General features: G+C 36.8%; 1 protein-coding gene across 8 annotated transcripts in view; it reads left to right on the top strand.

Moving 5' to 3' along the window:
* Positions 1 to 22,110, top strand: part of WDR47 (WD repeat domain 47) — a 69,012-nt gene that overhangs the window by 37,467 nt on the left and 9,435 nt on the right. For all 8 annotated transcript variants that reach the window (XM_077905715.1, XM_077905716.1, XM_077905713.1 and 5 more), the window contains 7 exons: positions 3,554 to 3,732; positions 6,906 to 7,163; positions 13,430 to 13,505; positions 15,242 to 15,399; positions 18,186 to 18,355; positions 18,809 to 18,979; positions 20,097 to 20,232. In XM_077905715.1, the coding sequence (XP_077761841.1) occupies positions 3,554 to 3,732; positions 6,906 to 7,163; positions 13,430 to 13,505; positions 15,242 to 15,399; positions 18,186 to 18,355; positions 18,809 to 18,979; positions 20,097 to 20,232 (1,148 nt within the window). The remainder of the gene's footprint in view (positions 1 to 3,553; positions 3,733 to 6,905; positions 7,164 to 13,429; positions 13,506 to 15,241; positions 15,400 to 18,185; positions 18,356 to 18,808; positions 18,980 to 20,096; positions 20,233 to 22,110) is intronic.

Here is a 22,110-nt window from a genome sequence, read left to right as displayed (position 1 = left end):
AATAAAGTGATACTAACAAGAAAAAAAGAACACTCCAACAATAGGAAAATACACATTCTTCTCAAGTGCATATGCAACATTCTTCAGGATAGAGCATATGTTAGGACCCAGAAAAAATCTCAATAAATTATAAAAGATTGAAATCCAGATTGGAAAGGAAGAGTAAAGCTATCTTTATTTATAGATGACATGCTCCTATTTATAGAAAATCCCAAAGAATACATAAGAAAGCTACTAGAGCTTACAAACAAGTTCAGAAAAGTTGCAGGGTGCAAGAATAATACATAAAAGTTGGTTGTGTTTCTCCACTGCCAGCAATGAACAATTTGAACAGGAAATTAATAAAACAATTCCAGGGGTGCCTAGGTGGCTCAGTCGGTTAAGTGTCTGCTTTCAGCTTGGGTCATGATCCCAGGGTCCTGGGATCAAGCCCCAAGTCAGGATCCCTTCTCAGCGGACAGTCTCTCTCCCTCTCTCTCTCTCTCTCTCAAATAAATAAATAAATAAATAAATAAATAAATAAATAAATAAAATCTTTTAAAAAGTAAAACAATTCCACTTATAATAGCTTATAAGAAGATAAAATACTTGGGAATAAATTAAACCAACAAGGTGAAAAATTTGTACATTGAAATCTGTAAAACATTGCTGAAGCAAGTTTTAAGATCAAAAGAAATGGGAAGATACCCTGTGGTCACAGATAGGGAGACCTAATATTGTTAAGATGTCAGTACTAACTAGTATGATCTACAGATTCCATGTAATTCCTATAAAAATTTCACAGCCTTTTTTTGCAGCAATGGAAAAGCCAGTACTCAAATTCACATAGAAATGTAATATAATATGTCCTGAATAGCCAAAACAATTTTGAGAAAAAAAAAAAAAAAAAAAACGAAGTTGGAGTACTCTTACATAGTTCATGATTTCAAAGCTACAAAGCTACAGTAGCTATACAAGCTATAGTAATCAGACCTGTTCAGTACTCTCATAAGACTAGAAGTATAGCCCAGTGGACTACATTTGAGAGACCAGAGGTAGTCCCATATATCTGTGGCTAATTGACTTTTGGCATAAGGTGCCAGGTCTATTCAATGGAGAAAGAATAGTTTTTTCAACAGATGATGATGGATCAATTGGATTTCCACATGGAAAAGAATGAAGTTGGATCTCTACTTCACATAATGTACAAAAATTAACTAAAAACAGATCAACTACTATATTATAGGAACTCAGTATAAAACTCTTAGAAGAAAACATAAGGGCAAATCTTCATGATCTTGGATTTTATAATGTGTTCTTAGATATGATAGCAAAAGCTTGAGTAACAAACATAAAAATTGGTAAATTGAATTTCTCAAAATTAAAAACTTGTGCATCAAAGGACTTTATCAAGAAAGTGAAAAGATGGTGAGCAGAATGGGAAAAGTATTTGACAATTATATATCTGATAAGGGTTTAATATCTAGAATATATAAAGAACTACAACTGAACAAAAAGACAGTCTGACTTAGAAAAAAAGAGTTGAATAGACATTTCTCCAAAGAATATATTCAAATGGCCAATAGGCACATGAAAAGATGCTTAGTACCAGTAGTCATTAGTGAAAGGCAAATCAAAACCACAATGAAATATAGCTTCACAACTGCTAGGATAGTTAAAACAGTGGAAAATAATAAGTGTTGGTGGGGAAGTGAAGTCTAAACCCTCATACATTGTTGATTTGAATGTAAAATAGTGCACTATGGATTGGTGGTACCTTAAATAGCTAAAAATAGCTAAATATACAATTACCATATATCCCAGCAATTCCACTCTAAAGCATTGAAAACAAGGACTCACACGGACATCTATACATCCATGTTCATAGCAGCATTATTCACAGTGGTCAAAAGGTAGATATAACCCCAGTGTGCACTCACAGATTAATGGGTAAGCAGAAGTGGCATGCATATTCATTAAATGGAATGTTGTTCAGCCACAAAAAGGAATGAAATTCTGACCTATGCTAGAACACAGATGAACTTTGAAAACATCATGCTGAGTCAAATAAGCCAGACAGAAAAGGACAAGTATATATTCCACTTATATCAAATATCTAAAATTGGTGAAGTTTTGGAGAAGGTAGAACAGAGGTTACCAGGAGCTCAGGGGAGGGAGAAGTAGTAAGTTACTGCTTAACGGTTACACAGGCACTCTGTAGGTTGGTGAAGAATTTTGGAAAGAGTGGTGATTATTGCACAATGTTGTGAGTATAATTAATGCCACTGAATTGTACTCATAAAAATGATTAAAGTGAAATTTTCTATTTTACCAACAATAAAAAATTTAAAAGGACACATAATTTTGTCTCAGAGTTATTGCTCTAAGTCATGAAATAGAGGAGGATTGCTATTATTTCCTGGAAAAGGGGAGACAGCTTTAGCTTTAGTTAGCTATATAAGACGCTTCATTAAGCTTATTATCAGTGTGGGCCAATTTTAGACATGAATGACCTGTTCCAGGGGCACCCCAGTTCACATGATCCGTGTTATATGACTGGATTCCAGCTTGTCAGAAAAGTCTTTCTATGCCAATATTGGAATTTACAAAATATGTATGTCCTGTAAGTTTGGGTGCTATATAGTTCTTTTAGAAGAACAAAGTAGGAGTGTTGAGATTAAGTTTACTACCCATGTATCCCACTTTCTTGTGAAAGGCCATTTGAAACCTGAATTAAAGTTGTATTTGAGGAAAATTTTTAAAAAAGATTTTATTTATTTATTCATGAGAGACACAGAGAGAGGCAGAGACATAGGCAGAGGGAGAAGCAGGCTCCATGCAGGGAGCCCGATGTGGGATTTGATCCCAGGACTCCAGGATCACGCCCTGAGCCGAAGGCAGAATGACACTCAACAGTTGAGCCACCCAGGTGTCCCTGAAGAAAATTTTTAAAGTTTCTCTCTAGAGTAACATAGTAAACCATTTACAAGCTTAAATTGTTGGACAAAGTTAATATTGTGTTTATTAAATATTAATGTAGCCTTTCAGTATTTTTTCAAGAGCTATACATCTAATTCCGTGACCTTATGACCACTATATTTGTATATTTTGGGTTAGTCAGAAATCCAGGATGACCATTCATTTTGGTCTTGCTATAGAATAAAGCAAATTAACTGATCTATTTGACTTTGAAAACTCACGGATACTATGTTATTATTCAAAGAACAACACATTAAGTGTTTTGTAATTGTTAAATATAGCTACTTGCATATTTCATCCAGTGTTTATAGAAGTTACTGTTGGGTAGAGACATATATTTAATCATAGTCTGCTCTGGGGATCCCTGAGTGGCGCAGCGGTTTGGCGCCTGCCTTTGGCCCAGGGCGCGATCCTGGAGACCTGGGATCGAATCCCACATCAGGCTCCCGGTGCATGGAGCCTGCTTCTCCCTCTGCCTGTGTCTCTGCCTCTCTCTCTCTGTCTCTGTGACTATCATAAACAAATTAAAAAAAAAAAAAGATTAAAAAAAAATCATAGTCTGCTCAAACATATTACTTTTTCTAATATTTTTCAGCTTCGAGATTCAACAGAACAGTTTCAAGAATATTATAGGCAAAGATTACGCTATCAACAGCATTTAGAACAGAAAGAGCAACAGCGACAGATATACCAACAAATGCTGCTTGAGGGAGGTGTGAATCAGGAAGATGGTCCTGATCAGCAGCAGAATCTTACAGAACAATTCCTTAATAGGTATGTCTTTCAAACACATTTTAAAACATAAGGAATCATTTCAAAGCTATTGAAAGCACACAATGACTGCTATTTTCTATATATAACTTGAAATTTTAAAGTGTTTTAAGTGTTTCAAGTAACAGAGAAATATCTTCCTTTCACAGCATCCTCAGCGTTATCTAATTTTGTTCTTCTCTTTAAACCTTTTTTCACTTCTAAGCAAGGAGAGCAGAAATATAGTGGTTCGGCTCATAACTGGAAGGACAGCCAGGTGGATTCAGCTGCCCCAAGGGTAGCTGAGATCCTAGGAGTCCTAGTTACTTAGTTTCTTTTTGCTTGTTTTCTCACCTACTTCATAGAATAGCGGTGAAGGTGAAATGAGTTAATGTATGCAAAGTGCTTAGAATAGTACTGGGCATATAGTAAGCACTATATTAAGTGTTCACTATCGTTTTTATTGTTATATGGGGTTCTTGAACTTTCAGAAGTCAATATTAAAATTATTCATTTAAAATTATTCATAATTTCTGCCAGGACAATATGCATTTACATTGTTCATAATTATAGGAGGTGTGTGAATGTATAGGTAGATAGTAGTGTGTCTTTTTAAAAATCAATAAACTAGAGGGCAGCCCTGGTGGCGCAGCGGTTTAGCGCCACCTGCAGCCCAGGGCGTGATCCTGGGGACCCTGGATGGAGTCCCACTCTCTGCATGGAGCCTGCTTCTTCCTCTGCCTGTGTCTCTGCCTCTCATTCTCTCTCTGTGTTTCTATGAATAAATAAATAAAATCTTTAAAAAAATCAATAAACTAGAATATGTATATTTAAATGAGCAAAGGTTGTTGGAAGATTAAATGAGTTAATATATAAAAATTACTTAGAATAATTCCTAGCATATAGGAAATGTACCATAAATGTAGGTTATTATTGTGATTATGATTAGGCAATGCAGTAGTGACTGTCAGTTCTTTACTTGGTTCAATAACATTGGAAGTAATCTACTTGATACTCTGAGGGTTGTGCAAGTCATCAAGCCTAAAATTGATTCAGTCTTCAAGCCTTCACACAAGGAATGTTTATAGTGGTAATCTAAATAATCTGAGTAGGCTTCCAAACCTTGCATTTGAGGATCATTTTCTTACCACCTCTGATAAGTCAGTAGCTTATCAAAATTATCCTATTTTGATGAACTGTCATTTCTGGTTTTTGGATATCTTCTTCATATCCATTAGGTCATGATTGCAGTTGGTTTTCCTCACCATCTTATTTTTCAGATAGCTAGCATTAAATCAGAAGATAAAGTGGCAAGGTTCTGTGATCCTAATAGTGGTAAGGGAAGTACCTCCACAGAAAAAAAAGTTAAGCTGTTCAAGATGGTTTATCTTTCCTTTAAAGACAATTATAAATAGAAATCAAGTTACTTCGTGTTATTTAGCTTTTGTAAATTAGTTTCATATAAATTCTCCCTGTTATCTTAACTCTCATCTATTGTTTTCTAGCCCTTTAATAAAATGATTTTATTCAGTCCTTTTTTCCTAGGTCTTTGGTTTCATATATCTGAGCAAGTATCAGGACTTTAAAGTACCTACTGCCATGGACAAATTGGATAGAAAAAGAATCTACAAAATAAAATATCCTTTCTCCCTCTAATGTTTTATTTTTTCAAATCATTCTAGCAATTAAGCTAGAATGTTTTGAGATTTAAATTTTGTATCTTTTTCTAAGAGTCATAGAAAGAAGAAAAGTCATATTACATAATCTTATTGAAAAAAATCAACTAAAGTATGATAGAATTTTTGTTAACAGTACTGTATTATTTATACTTCTTGGTATTTTGTTTCTGTCAATTCTAGTAATCATCACCACTGATTTGGCACTTAGTATAAGCATATTCTGCTCCATCCTCCCCACTTTTAGAGAATCAAAATGATGTCAGCTTTTAGACTCTTTATACTTAGCATTTTCCAAATTGACTTGACCTCAGACTCATTCTTTATCGGGAGCATTTCACAGGATTCATAGAACACAATTTTGGGAAATGCAGCTTAGTTTAAAATTTTAACATAAATATTTAATAATGGCTTCCATTTCTTTTTAGTAATATTGAACTGCTCTTTTAAAGTCTTTCCTAAGCCCTGAGTATACATGCACGTGCGCACGCGCACATACACACACACATACCTTCTAATGTTTAATGTAGGAAAACTAGAAACTACAATAAACCACAACACTTCTTGGTAATTATACCACTGTACTCCTCTCTCATGTTGAATCTAGGTTGTAGAAAGTGATACTGGGCCAGTTCTGGGTCTAAGTTTTAACAGAGCTTGTCAGCTTCCCTTTTGTGCTGCGTGGAGCTCTGAGTCCAACAAAAGAAGTCAGTCTATCCTGATACAGGAAGACTTGTGATGAGGGAAAGACCTTGAGGCTAACTTGTTTTGCTTCCTGTTTTATCTCCTTAGTGCCTAGATCATAGTCTTCGTAGAATGAATGAATGCGTGAGTAATAGGATGCCACTTGACTGTCCCATCATGGCCTGCTCTAATCATACATTTCTTAGTTGATATGATATTACTAGAGAAATAAAACGAAAATGGCATGTTTTGTCTTGGTGAGAAGTTTTGGTAGTGGTGATATTTTTGTTGACTATTTTGGGAAATTAAGTTTTAAATTGAAAATTAAACCAAAGTTATAATGGAGAAGAAATATGTTTTTAAAAATGTTTTTATGGTAAAAGGTGGTTTTATGCCTATATCCTACAGTGACATACTGTAGGAAAATTTGAAATTTTTTTTCAGTATCATGGTTATATCTTAAGCCAATGATGGTAATTTTTAGTACTGAATTTACCATTTATGTACTATATGTGCATTAATTTACCTTTTCAAATTTGAAATCTTCTATATATATTTTTAAAGATTTTATTTATTTATTTGAGATAGCACATGAGAGAGAGAGAGAGAGAGAGAGCGCGCGAACTGAGGGGAGGGGAAGAGCAGAGGAAGAAGCAGAAGCAGGCTCCCCACTGACAGGGAGCCCAAAGAGAGGTGGGGTCAATCCCAGGACCAGGATCATGACCTGAGCCAGAGGCAGATGCTTAACCAACTGAGCCACCCAGGCACCCCTTTTCTATGTGTTAAGAATGTGATTAAGTTTTCATTTTAATGTAATTGCATTGTTTCATTTTACAGGTCCATTCAAAAGCTTGGTGAATTAAATATTGGAATGGATAGCCTTGGTAATGAGGTATCAGCACTCAACCAACAATGTAATGGGAGCAAAAACAATGGATCTAATAATAATTCTCTAACGAATTTTGTTACACCACCCCAAGACTCTAGTCAGAGAATAACACATGATGCTTCAAATATTCACACAAGCACCCCTTCTAATCCTGGATCAACAAATCACATACCTTTTCTTGAGGAATCACCTTCTGGAAATCAAATGTAAGTACTTTAATTTGTAAAACCTGGAAATATTAACATCCTATTAATGAATGGAAACCTAGAAAGTTGAACTTCTCTCTGGAACCTTGCAAACAAGTTATTGGAGCCCATTACATACCAAATCTTTTTCTAATCTGTCTTTTCTGCCTTTATATTCTTTTCTACTACTTCTAAATTTCTTAGTGGCCTTTGTTCTCCTATTTTTATTTTTTTATCTTTTCTTTTAAAGATTTATTTTATTAATTTTTTTTAAAAGATTTTATTTATTTATTCATGAGAGACACACCGAGAGAGAGGCAGAGACACAAGCAGAGGGAGAAGCAGGCTCCATGCAGGGAGCCCAACATGGGACTTGATCCCAGGTCTCCAGAATCAGGCCCTGGGCTGAAGGCGGCGCTAAACCGCTGAGCCCCCCCCCCCCCCCCCCCCCCCGGGCTGCCTAGATTTATTTATTTTAAAGAGAGGGTTCTCCTATTTTTTTTTTTTTAAGATTTATTTATTTATTCATGAGAGATAGAGAGAGAGATGCAGAGACACAGGCAGAGGAGAAGCAGGCTCCATGTAGGAAGCCCAATTCGGTACTCAATCCTGGAACCCTGGGATCACTCCCTGAGCCAAAGGCAGAGGCTCAACTGCTGAGCCAGCCAGGTGTCCCTCAGTTCTCCTATTCTTATTTTTGCTTTCTTACTACCACCAAGACAATTCTATTTTTTTATAAGTTGTCATAAGAGATCTTAAGGTTTTATCTTCTCCCTGGTTTTTTTTTTTTTTTTGGCCATTGATACCTTTCAGCAAATAATATATTTTTTAAAGACTTTATTTATTTATTCATAGAGACACAGAGAGAGAGAAAGGCAGAGACACAGGCAGAGAGAGAAGCAGGCACCACGCAGAGAGCCTGACATGGGACTCGATCCAGGGTTTCCAGGATCACGCCCTGGGCTGCAGGCGGCGCTAAACTGCTGTGCCACCGGGGCTGCCCAGCAAATAATACTTTTAATTCACAGACTTTGAGAGCGCAAGATGTTTTGTAACATTTTGGGATGATTGCAGCAAGAAAGTCTTGGCAACTCTGGCGGTTATAGCAATTGAAGACCTCTTGCATATTTATATTTTCACTAATCAGGGAAGTTTTTTTTTTTGTTTAAGATTTTATTTATTTATTAGAGAAAGAGCACAGGCAGGGGGAGGAGCCGGCTGAAGGAGAGGGAGAAGCAGTCTCCCTACTGAGCAGAGAGCCCCATCCACATTGGGCTTGATTCCAGGATCCTGGGATCATGCCCTGAGCTAAAGGCAGACACTTAACCAACTGAGCCACCCAGGCACTCCTCAGGGAAGATTTTTTATTTTGCTATGATTAGTAAACAAGTGTTAATATATGCAATAGGCATAGTTAAGGAGCACTTTCTTCATCTATTCTTTTTCTTAAGTTTTTAATCACCCAATGCTCATTCTCACAAGTGTACTCCTTAATCTCCATCACCTATTTCACCCTCCCCTCGACCCATAACCATCAGTTTGTTCTCTATAGGTAAGAGTCTGTTTCTTTGTCTTTTCCCCCCCTTTGTTTGTTTGCTTTGTTTCTTAAATTCCACATAAGAGTTTCTTCATCTATTCTTAACATTAAACATCTTTGAGAGTGCATAACTTGCTTCTGGCCTTTGGATGCTTACAGAAATTAGCTTTATAAATTTTGTATCAAAAATTATAGTTTTATATTTAAGAGCTTAAGTTTATCTAATACTTACTTCCTTATTACAGTTTCTATAACTGTATTTTTGCACTCCCAAAACTAGAACTCAAATTTTAAAATTGATTTTTTTAAAATTAAAGTCATATAAATAAAACAGCACTTCAAAGCTATCTTACCCATCTTTGTCTATGATTTCTATTTCTGTCATTTTTAACCCACTTAGCTATTTCTTGTGCTATATATCTCCACATTTCTGAATAACACGCTTCTGTTACTATTTTTATTATGTCCGTTCCCTACCAATTTTAGACTTAGCTACCATACTCTTCACCCACAATACATTCACATTGTCTACTCTTTCTTTCCAGTATGTATCATTTTGTTTAAATCAGTATTCAGTGTTAACATTACCATGGCCATGTAAATTTTACTTATATCTGAGTTGTGTAATATAATATGATTATGTTTCCTTTTTATACAACTTTTGTTTTTCATGGAGACATTAATTGCGTCAGTTTTGGTGTGCGAACATGCTTAATTTTCTTAGTACCTCTCATTAAACACTCAGTTGATAGTTGTCTCTTTTCCATTTTATCCCCCATTGGAGACATTCTGCAGGATCACTCTTGCTTCACTTTATATTCATTACCTCTAGGCCATTTTATTCAGGCGTGAGTCCTGAGACTTGCCTTCATTCTCCTTCTGGGAATTTCCTTTGTCTCCTCTCTGTATTGGATCTCTTGTTTTCAGGATCTCCTGTAGCTTCCTGAAAATGGGCACATTAGAGGTAAAGTTTCTGAGACTTTCCATGTCTAAATATTTCCCATTTGATTTGTTAGTATAGCTGAGTATAGAGGGCCAGGATGGAAATCATTAGTTAGAGTTTCAAAGGAATTGCTACATGTTTCAGTGTTCTTATTAAGAAATCTGATGCCATTGTGACCAGATCCTCTCTATGAAGACTGCTGCTTTTTCCATCTGAAATTTTTTAGGACTTTCTTTTCCTTCTTTTCCACGATGTTCTAAAAATTTCATGATATACATCAGAGTAAGTTTCTTTTCCTTCTATTCTGCTAGGTAACAATGGGACCTTTTAGGCTAGAAACTTAAGTTCTTTGAACTTAAAAAAATATTTTTTAGTTAGCAATTTCCTCATCTCCATTTTGTGTTGGTTGTTTCCTACCATATTGTTATTTTCTAAGTTCCACCCAGTGCTGCTAACCCCGTACTACCCAGGCCTCTGCCTTCCCACCCCTAGACCAGCCATTCCCTAGCCCTGGCAATACACCACATGTGAGAAGTCCCAGCCTGCTGGTAGGGGACAGGAGGGAGTGAGGAGATGGGAGCCTTACAAGAACTGAGGCACCTGTAGGTCCTGCTCATCCCCCAGGTTCCCAGGGCAGAACTGGAACTAGGGCCCAGGTACAGCCACTGAGGCTGGGCCTGGGTCTCTCAGCCATTTGGCTTTGTTTCCCTGCCCCTCTGTTTACTTGTAAGTCTGTCAGTCTATTCCTGGGAAGCTCATTACTATGGGCCCTGGTACCTTCCTGGTCTGTCCCATACCGTTAACCATAAACTGATCTCTTACTAAAAAAAAAAAAAAGTTTTCCTTAAAAGAATTTTTTTTGTACATCTCATTTTTGTTTCTTGGATTTCTTTTTTCCTCTTACATCTCTCAGAATTTAAATTGTTTTTGTCGGTTTTGTTTTCTGAAATAACTCTTTCCAAATCCCCCCTTTTTAAATATTTATTTATTTTTAAAGATTTTATTTATTTATTCGTGAAAGACACAGAGAGAGGCAGGCAGAGACATAGACAGAGGGAGAAGCAGGCTCCATGCAGGAAGCCTGACATGGGACTTGATCCTGGGTCTTCAGGATCATGCCCTGAGCCAAAGGCAGATGCTTGACTGCTGAGCCACCCAGGCATCCCTAACTTTTTATTTAAATTACAGTTAGTTGGGATCCCTGGGTGGCTCAGCAGTTTAGCGCCTGCCTTTGGCCCAGGGTGCGATCCTGGAGTCCCGGGATCGAGTCCCACATCAGGCTCCCGGCATGGAGCCTGCTTCTCCCTCCTCCTGTGTCTCTGCCTGTCTCTCTCTCTCTCTCTCTCTCTCTCACTATGTCTATCATAAATAAATAAATCTTTAAAAAATTACAGTTAGTTAACATACAGTATAATTTTAGTTTCAGTTGTATAATTTAGTGATTCAGCACTTACATGCAACACCTGGGCTCATCATAGCAAGTGCCCCCCTTGATTCCCATCACCTATTTCATGCATCCCTCACCCACCTCCCCTCTGGTAACCATCAGTTTGTTCTCTGTAGTTAAGAGTCTTTTCCTTGTTTTGCCTCACGCTCTTTTTTTTCCCCTTTGCTTGTTTTGTTTCTTAAATTCCACATATGAGTGAAATCATGTGATATTTGTCTTTCTCTGACTTATTTCATTTAGCATTATACTCTCTAGCTCCATCCATGCCATTGCAAATGACAAGATCTCATTCTTTTTTATGGTTGAATAACATTCCATTGTGTGTTTATATACCACATTTTCTTTATCCATTCATCAATCAATGGACACCTGGGCTGCTTCCATAATTTGGCTATTGTAAATAATGCTGCTGTAAACGTATCATTTTATATACATGTATCCCTTTGAATTAGTGTTTTTGTATTCTTTGGGTAAATGCCTATCAGTGCAATTGCTGTATTATAGGGTAGTTCTATCTTTAACTTTTTGAGGAACCTCTATACTGTTTTCCAGAGTGGCTGCACAGTTTGCATTCCCACCAATAGTGCAAGGGGGTTCTCCTTTCTCTACAGCCTAGTCAACACCTGTTGTTTCTTGAGTTGTTGATTTTAGCCATTCTGACAGGTATGAGGTGATATCTCATTGTAGTTTTAATTTGTTGTATTACAAAGCCATAGTGATCAAAACAGCATGGTACCAACAAATAGACACATAGATCAATAGAACAGAATAGAAAACCTAAAAATGAACCCACAACTATATAGTCAGTTAATTTTTGACAAAGCAGGAAAGATTAACCAATGGGAAAAGGACAGTCTCTTTAACATAGTGTCGGGAAGGTTGGATGGCAACATGCAAAAGAATGAAACTGGACCAGTTTCTATACTATATGCAAAAATAAATTAAAAATGGATTAAAGACCTAAATGTGAGACAGGAAACCATTAAAATCCTAGAGGAGAACACAGGCAGCAACCTCTTTGATATCTCCTGTAGCAACCTCCTACTATATGTGTCTCCTGAGGTAAGAGAAACAAGAGCAAAAATAAACCATTGGGACTTCATCAAAATAAAAAGCTTCCGCACAGTCAAGGAAACAATCAACAAAACTAAAAAGGAACCTTTGGAATGGGAGAAGATATTTGCAAAAGACATATCTGATAAAGGGTTAGTATCCAAAATATGTAAAGGACTTACAAAACTCAACATCCCAAAAACAAATATCCAGTTAAAAAATGGGCAGAAGGCATGCATATACATTTTTGCAAAGACATACAGATGGCCAACAAATACATGAAAAATTGCTCAACATCACTCATTATCAGAGAAATATAAATCAAATTCCTTTTTCTGTTTTATTTTCTTTTTAAGATTTTACTTATTTATTTGAGAGAGAGCACATGCAGAGGGAAGGGCAGAGAGAGAAGCAGACTCCCCACTGAGTGCAGAGTCTGACTCAGGCTTGATCCCAGGCTTGATCCCAAGTCTCTAAGATCATGACCTGATCCAAAGTCAGACACTTAATCAACTGAGTCACCCAGTTGCCCTGCTTTTTCTGTTTGTTTTAGTCTCTGGCTTTTATCTGGGAAGCTTTCTTCAAATATCTGGAAATCCTTACTATCTGTGAAGAGTGAGGTATAAAGGGAAAAAAAAGAATTGGAAGGAAGTCTATGTATATATATGGATTTGTCTACATAACAAAAAGTGATTAAGGGGAAACACTGTTTTATTGAAGACTCTCAACTGTCAGTTTCTATTAGTCTTTTCTCTTGGGCCAGATAATTTTCCTAAAGAGCAATCCAAGTTCCTGCCTGGGGTAACATTTAACCATAGCATCCAGGCTTCTAGAACTCAGCAGGTGAAAGCTACTTGACATCTTACTATAAAACTTGTGGACCGGGATCCCTGGGTGGTGCAGCAGTTTGGCGCCTGCCTTTGGCCCAGGGCGCGATCCTGGAGACCCGGGATCGAATCCCACGTCGGGCTCCCAGTGCATGGAGCCTGCTTCTCCCTCTGCCTATGTCTCTGCCTCTCTTTCTCTCTCCGTGTGACTATTATAAATAAATTAAAAAAAAAAAAAAAAAAAAAACTTGTGGACCTTAACTTCATCTCCTTTCCAGAATGGCTTCTCCCTCCTTACAACTACGCTTGGCATCACTGAATCCCAGAGCCTCTTAATAAATGGCATCAGAGAGTTACTTTGATTGGGGTCAGTGTGGGTCATTTGCCAAAAAAAAAAAATCAATGTTAGAGATTGAAAGGATAAACTTAGTTTCTGTTTTATATTCATAGTAAACTTTATTTGAATTTCTATTCACACAGCTCATCAGAACATTCGGTCAGTAAGCCAGCTCTTGGAGATTCTTCAGGGAATCTGTCAAGATCAAGAGGGGAAGAGGTAATACTTTAAGGAAGGAGGTTTCATCATTATTTTTATTTATACTTGCAGATTTTGCTAAGAATTCTCAATTCATAGAAAGAACCATTTTTAGAAATAATCATTATTTTTAATGATATTATTTGTCTCAAGGTAGTTGAGCTTTCACTGGGTAAGCGAAGAAGTTGTCTCAGAAAACGTTGAAAATATTTGAAAGTATTCATTTTAATGGCCTAGTAGCAAATCTTGGCTCATGAGTTAAGCACTAGTCTCTGAACCCTATGGTTAATTTGTTCAGATATTATTGGTTTTTCCTTTGGGCTTCTCATCAGTGCAGCTCTTTTTTTTTTTTTTTTTTTTGCTTTAGAACCAAACATCCTTCCCTAAACTTCAGCTTCATTCTATCTTATTTTCTTTAGTTCAAGTTTTACCCCATAAACAAAGCCATTATTTCAGATGGTTATAGAGCCAAATAGGTAACATAAACGAATGAAATTGACTATTGTGATAAGCACATAAAAATATTTGTCCTTTGCACAAAGAAATATACTTATCTAGTGTTTCCATTTCTTTTATTTTCAAGAAATTGTAGGAGTGTAGATTTCTATGTTGAATCGATTTTAAAAATAGCAAGAAGTTTTTAAAAAAATTTAAACACACCGAAGAACAACAAATAAAGTTGATTGGTGACTGCCACATCTGTTCTAAAGCAACCCTTAATAATTATTATATTATGCTATAGGGCACTTAATTAGTCATTCCTCTCTATTTTTCTTTTATCTACCAATGCTGTTCATTTGGCAGTCACATTTCTTGTATGTGGGTTAATGGGAAATGTAGCATTTCTAATCGAATAATTTCAAATGAATAAGAATTCAGTTACATAAATTAGACATAGTATGACCTATCAGATTTCCCCCCAATTCCCCCATGAGGATGTATTTATTGTATGAATACATAAAAGTTTGTGTAGGGAGAGGCATAATCTCTTCATTGATGTAGTCCCTGTGGGTCCTAGAGCTGAAGTCATTTGCCTTTGTGTGTGTACTTGACACTCATACTTCCCAAAGGCAGGATTTGGTTAGATCTATTGACCACACCGAGTCTCGAGGTCCCTGTTCCAGGTCCAGTCCATTGTCATGGTAGCATAGTAGTTTCCAATAGATTCTAATAGCAAGAGTCACAAAAGCTTTTATATAGAACTTCTTCGACTTGCCTTTTTCAGAATAGGACAGGTTGACAGTTTAAAATAAAAATGAGATTTAAATTAAATGGTCTGATTAAAATCACTTTTGCAATTTTAAAAGGGTATTTTACAATTTCAGTTTGAAATATTAAAGTATTCATTGCTGGAGATAATGGTAAACTATCCCCCCACCCAAGTGGGTTGAGTTATAGTCTTTTCTTCCTACTTTTAGAAACACAAATGACATTCTGTTAATTTTATAAGAATTATATATGTGAGCTATTTTTTTCTTGATAGTTAAAGATAAATATGAGAATGCATATTCTTATGTTTTGTCATAGCAAAGAAAAATGTAAACATTTATGAGTTCTCTGAACTTAGTTAAGCAATGGGCAGCAAAAAAGTAGAAAAACTGGGTTAACTTGAATTTGCCATTTAAAAGCATATGTGATTGTAGATAGTGAATGTAAAGTGAATAATAGAGTTCAAATGAGTTTAAAATGGGCTAAAGATGAATTTTTTCAAATTCATTTTTTTCATAGGATGACTTTTATATTTATTCTTTCTACAGGATGACAAATCAAAAAAGCAATTTGTTTGTATTAATACCCTAGAAGACACACAAGCTGTTAGAGCAGTAGCTTTTCATCCAGGTGGTGGCTTATATGCTGTAGGTTCAAATTCAAAAACTCTGAGAGTATGTGCCTATCCAGAAGTAATTGATCCAAGGTAAGGATAGATGGTTTGTACTGTCATTCTTGCTTTAGTTTTTAATTTAGCTATATTGGTTCCTTTTTCAGGATTGCCATTCAGTAGTGTTTCATTTTTATTTCTTTTCTTTTTATGAAGCTTTTAAACTTTTATTTTCAGTGCTTAAGAAATATACTTAAGAATCATTGGTTAATGTTGCGCACGCTGTGGCAACACGATTAGGGTCCTGAGGATAAGGGGATGAGGAAAATAAAAGTAAAAAGATGGGGACAGGAGGGACACAGTGGATGATGTCCAAGTAGCGTCAGCTTTATTCAAGGTTTTAAAACATTTTATAGTATGAGTAAAACAAATCTAAGAAGGTGTCTATTTTTAGCATGTTTGTGAAACCCTCCACAGTTTCCCTTTCTCAGCATGCAAGACAGACTCACGGGTGCCAGAAGACCCTGGTAAATAGATAAGCTTGTTGATCCAGATGTGTATACTTCAAAGGAATATTAGATATGGTAAACAGACCAGCAAGGACAGCACAGACCCTTATTTACATTTATGACCAGGCCAGAATAAGTTGTATCTGTTGTGTTATGTGGGCGATCACGTACAAGCGAGCCCTGAGAACCATTGCTCAAGCCCTTTCTAAATCATCAACCAACTATTCACCCTTTAGGCTCCCGAGCCTTTTTTTTTTTTTTTTAATTTTTTTTTTTATTTTATTTATGATAGTCACAGAGAGAGAGAGAGAGAGGCAGAGACACAGGCAGAGGGAGAAGCAGGCTCCATGCACTGGGAGCCCGACGTGGGACTCGATCCCGGGTCTCCAGGATCGCGCCCTGGGCCAAAGGCAGGCGCCAAACCGCTGCGCCACCCAGGGATCCCTCCCGAGCCTTTTGAGTGAATGAGGGACGCAAGTCCAGGCCTGGTTTGGTTCAGTTACTCCAGCTAGTCTGTGGTCGCCCACAGGTTAATTTTATAAATTTTTGTCATAAAATGTTTTGATTAGGCCATGAATTAAATAGGCAACTGAAAAGGGAATCTTTTGATCTATTTTCTAGATGAATATTAAGCACCTTCTAGGTATTGGCAATTAATCAGTCTTTTTTTTCTGTTTTTAATTATGAAACTTTTTGAACATGTACAAAAATAGAGATTAGTACGCTGAAATGCAGTAATTGTCAAGATTTTTGTCATATTTGCTTCATCTTTTTATTTGTTTGCTAAAGTATTTCCTAGATATAAATCCTAGATATATTATTTCACCATTTAGGATGAATCTACAAAAACGTATACATTTTCTTATATAGATCTGGTGTTACCATATCTAATAAAAATTTTTAGTACCCTAATATTAGTCTGTGTTTTAATATGCAGATAAGATACTATTACTCTTTTAAACCAATATTTGACTCCATTGAAGGCCAAACTCCTGAGGAACATGGCATTCAGGACCTTCTACAGCCATGCCTGGAGCTCTTCACCTACTATGGTGTCCATCTGCTTAGTTTCCATTCTGGAAGCCCTGGGCTTCTTCCTGCTACCCCACAGTCTGTTTCCTGTACTGCACATTCAGCTGGCACTTTCCCTACAATATTTTATCTTCACTAGAACTATTCTTCTGCCATCATCAGAATACTGTAAAAATTATCCCTGTCTGTTAAGGCCTAAGTACTTTGTACTGAACTCAGAACATTTATACCTACCTGCCTTATTGTATGCGGATAGTCACAATATCAACCCTTGCCAGATTTTAAACTCTAGAAAGAATTCTTGCCTCTTATTTTTTATTCATCTCTTGCCTTCCCTCAGCCCTAGTTAGTTGCTCATCTTACGTATTTAATAAATGTTTTTTTGAACTTTTTGAATTTGGAAGGATTAGAAGCTCTTTTTTCATTCTTCTAGGTTTCTGAGTTAAAATCCAGGAAAAATATGTGAAATGGAAACTTCTTAAAAAAATAATTTTGAGGTGCCTGGGTGGCTTAGCCAGTTAAGCATGTGCCTTTGGCTCAGGTTATGATCCAGGGTCCTGGGATCAAGCCCTGCATTGGGCTCCCTGCTTCATGGGGACCCTGCTTCTTCCTCTCCCTCTCCCTGATGCTCCTCCTGCTTGTGTGCTCATTTTCTCTCTCTGTCAAACAGATAAATAAAATCTTAAAAAGAAAAAGTCTTGTTTGCTATGTGATCTGAAATAAGAGGTTAGTCTAAAAATAGTTCATAATTTTACTTCTGGATTTTTAAAAATTATTTTTTAAAAGAATTTATTTATATTTATTTATTTATGATTTATTTATTCACTCATGAGGGACACAGAGAGAGAGAGAGAGAGGCAGAGACACAGGCAGAGGGAGAAGCAGGCTCCACGCAGGGAGTCCGATACAGGACTTGATCCCAGGATCACGCCCTGGGCCAAAGGCAGGCACCAAACTGCTGAGCTGCCCGGGGATCCCAGATTTAAAGATTTTAAAGATTTTTATTTATTTATTTTACAGAGAGAGACACAAGCAGGGGGAGTGGGAGAGGGAAAAGGAGAAGAAGAAGCAATCTCAACACAGAGCCTGATGTGAGGCTCAATCTTAGGACCCTGGGATCATGACCTGAGCCGAAGGCAGATGCTTAACTAACTGAGCCACCTATGTGCCCTACTTTTGGGTTTTAAATATGCTTTAAATTCTTTCCATGAATTTTTAATTATTATTGGCATGTTGTCTGATACTTTTTTGTTCCCTCCCTCAAGAACAACTATAATACAGAACTTCATTAATTTAAACACGCAAGAAATTGAAATGTCTTTCTGTAATTTTTCTTTTTAGTGCATGTGACATCCCTAAGCAGCCAGTGGTACGTTTTAAAAGGAATAAACATCATAAAGGATCCATTTACTGTGTGGCCTGGAGTCCTTGTGGACAGCTGTTAGCAACAGGATCAAATGACAAATATGTCAAAGTGCTGCCCTTCAATGCAGAGACTTGTAATGCAACAGGTAGGTCCCAAGTATGTAAGCAGTGGCTAACCAATGTATTCTTAATGTTCTATGTTGTATCTTTGATATATCTCTGTATTACTTTCAATTTAATCTAAGAATATAGTCTTAAGAGTTTTTTATATTATAATTGCTTAGTTGCATTCAACTACCAGCAATGCATTAATGAATATGTTCCAGAGAGTACCTGTCTTCTCTTTCATTTTCTTTGGGATAAAAGAGAAGGTAACTCCATAGCTTTGTTTTAGGGATGATGATAACTGAATCAGTATTTTGATTTCTTAGAGTTCTTTGCTCAGTAAAGTGAGATTGATTATAGTATTAATCCCTAAATGAAAATGTAAACCACATCTCTTCCATTATTCTTGCTTAGTTTTGAGACAGTTTGGCAATCTCAAATTATCACAGTAAGTTGAGCAGCATCTTTTTTTTAAATTCTTATTGTTGTTTCAGGACCAGATCTGGAATTTAGTATGCATGATGGGACAATTAGAGACTTGGCATTTATGGAAGGCCCAGAAAGTGGTGGAGCCATTTTGATAAGTGCTGGAGCAGGGGATTGTAACATTTATACAACTGATTGTCAAAGAGGACAGGGCCTGCATGCTCTGAGTGGACATACAGGTATGCAATAGTCTCAGATGCTACTTATCTTTTTGTTCAGCCTGTGCTTCCCCCCCACCACTGCATTTTCAGTAATGGGGTATATTTTATCAAAAGGGACTTCTTCAGGCAGCCCGGGTGGCTCAGCGGTTTAGTGCTGCCTTCAGCCCAGGGCCTGATCCTGGAAACCTGGGATCGAGTCCTGCATCGGGCTCCCTGCATGGAGCCTGCTTCTCCCTCTGCCGCTCTTGCGAGCGTGCGCTCGCTCTCTCTCTGTCTCTCTCTATCTCTATCTCTGTGTTTCTCATGAATAAATAAATAAAATCTAAAAAAAAAAAGGGACTTCTTCAAGACAGGAAATTTTTATTTTAAAAATTTAAATTGGGGGATCCCTGGGTGGCGCAGCGGTTTGGCGCTTGCCTTTGGCCCAGGGCGCGATCCTGGAGACCCAGGATCGAATCCCACGTCAGGCTCCCAGTGCATGGAGCCTGCTTCTCCCTCTGCCTGTGTCTCTGCCTCTCTCTCTCTCTGTGTGTGACTATCATAAATAAATAAAAAATTTTAAAAAATAAAAAATAAAAAAAAAATTGGGACAAACTTGGGTACAACATAGTAATGATAAGTAACATTTCCCTGGTATGCTAAATCCTTTGCTTATACACATAATTTCTTAATTTAATCCTCACTACAACCTTTTAAGGCATAAAGTTTTATCTGTATCTTACACATGAAATGAAATTTGAAAAGGTAAGGCTTGGCCAGTATCTTATAGCTAAATATGGCAGAACTGAGATACAACCTCAGTTCTGTCTCTTGCAAAGCCACTGTTCTAACCCCACGATCCAGTGCTTTGCCATCATTTGCCATGATTTCAAATGATAATATTTTTTTCAGTACTAATTACGATATTCTGAAATACTGAATCACAAAAAAGATTGTTTAGTATGGTTTTCACATTGTACATTTTACTGAATTTTAGTTTTTTGAAAATTGCCGATGTATTTGATATATGTGGAAAATCTCTACCAGCTAGTATACTTGATTAACCAGATCATCACATGTAAGGAGTACCTAGCTTTGAATGTGTTTAGGAAGAGCACTGTTCCACAGTAATAACTGAGTATATGATCTTTTATAGGGCATATTTTAGCACTTTATACCTGGAGTGGCTGGATGATTGCATCTGGTTCCCAAGATAAGACTGTTAGATTTTGGGATCTTCGAGTACCAAGCTGTGTTCGTGTTGTTGGGACAACATTCCATGGAACTGGTAGGTTTTTCTGGAATTTAAATGAATTTATGTGAGAAAGAAACTTTATAAAATGCACTTACTTCCTCTCCCCAGCAACACATATGTTAAAAAAAAAAAACAAAAAAAAAAAACAGGAACAAATAGTAAAATAAATGCGTGGTATTTTATTATCTTAAATTCTTTCAAAATACTTTTCATCTATTACTTTCTTTGTAAAAATAAAATTCAGCTTAGGAAACTGAGGCCCAGGGAGATTAAGTATCATGCCCCAATTATTACGTGGCAGGGCTGTTTTAGAACTTATACCTTTAGGGATACCTGGGTGGCTCAGTGGTTGAGTGTCTGCCTTTGGCTCAGGGCATGATCCTGGGATTCGGGATTGAGTTCCGCATCAGGCTCCTTGGGGAGGGGTGCTGCATCTCCCCCTGCTTCTCCCTCTGCTTCTGTCTCTGCCTCTCTTCCTCTCTGTGTCTCTCATGAATAAATAAATAAAATCTTAAAAAAAAACCTCCTACCTTAAAATATTTTTTTTTAAATAAATATGCAGCAGAGAAATTGAAATTGAACAAAGTCAATTTCTTTGAAGTCACTCCTTTTCTTTGGTGTCTTTCCCTAAGGGACGAGTTTCTTATTTATTCTTCTATACAAAATCTGTTAGTATAATCAAGAAGTTTGTATATATCATAATCTGTTGTCTTTATTTATTATTGTTATTTTTTAAAGATTTTATTTATTTATTCATGAGAGACACAGAGAGAGAGAGAGAAAGAGAGGCAGAGACACAGACAGAGGGAGAAACAGGCTCCATGCAGGGAGCCTGATGCGGGACTCAATCCTGGGTCTCCAGGATCGTGCCCTGGGCGGAAAGCAGCGCTAAACCACTGAGCCATGCGGGCTGCCCATCTGTTGTCTTGAAACATACATACACATGCACACAGAAATGGTAGTTATAATACATGCCTCACATTTTAAACCTAACAGTATACACCTGGATTGTTCTGTGTAAACTGAGGGTACTGCTCTTTGTGTTGTATCATAGATGTTGGTATCTGAGAGTGATGCAGTATTCTACTATTTTAAACAGTTTTAAATGCTGGTATCTAAGAGTGATGCAGTATTTTACTATTGTCTTTATTTTAGGGTCCTTTTTCTGCCTTTGTAGTTTTTTTGTTTTTTTTTTCCTTTGTAGTTTTTAATAGCAATTCTATGGCACTCTTCCAAGTGAAACACCTGTCTTTTATTCCTGCTTTTTGGTGATGGTTTTGTTTTATTTTGATGCTTTGTTTATTCTCTTGACTTTCATGGCCTTTTTTTTTTTTTTTAGGAATATTTTACTTACTATTTTAATAAAACTTTGACTAGAGGTGCCATTGAATTAGCATCACACAATATACAGCTTACTGGGGACTGGCGTTAACTCAGTGAATATTGCTGAGTGTTTCATTTGAGGCTCACTCAGTGCTCTGGGTTTTTATTTTTAAGTTTTTATTTTAATTCCAGTCAGTTAACATGCAGTGTTATGTTAGTTTCAGGTGTACAATAGGGTGATTCAGCACTTACATACATCACCCAGTGCTCATCATAACAAGTGCATTCCTTAATCCTTGTCACCTATTTAACCTATCTCCCCTACCTGCCTCACCTCTGCTAACCATCAGTTTGCTGTCTCTAATTAAGAGTGTGTTTCTTGATTTCTCTTTTTATTCTCTGTGCTCATTTTGTTTCTTAAATTCCACATATGAGTGAAAATCATGTGGTATTTGTCTTTTTCTGACTTATTTCACTCAGCATTATACTCTCTAGCTCCATCCATGTCATTGCAAAAGCTAAGATTTCATTCTATCTTATGGTTGAATAATATTTCATTACATTTATATACACACACCCCACATTTTCTATA

The sequence above is a fragment of the Canis aureus genome, chromosome 8, assembly GCF_053574225.1.
Source record: "Canis aureus isolate CA01 chromosome 8, VMU_Caureus_v.1.0, whole genome shotgun sequence".
In the NCBI taxonomy this organism is placed as follows: Eukaryota; Metazoa; Chordata; class Mammalia; order Carnivora; family Canidae; genus Canis; species Canis aureus.
The sequence above is the reverse complement of the archived record's forward strand: the minus strand, read 5'-3'. Positions and strand labels throughout refer to the sequence as shown.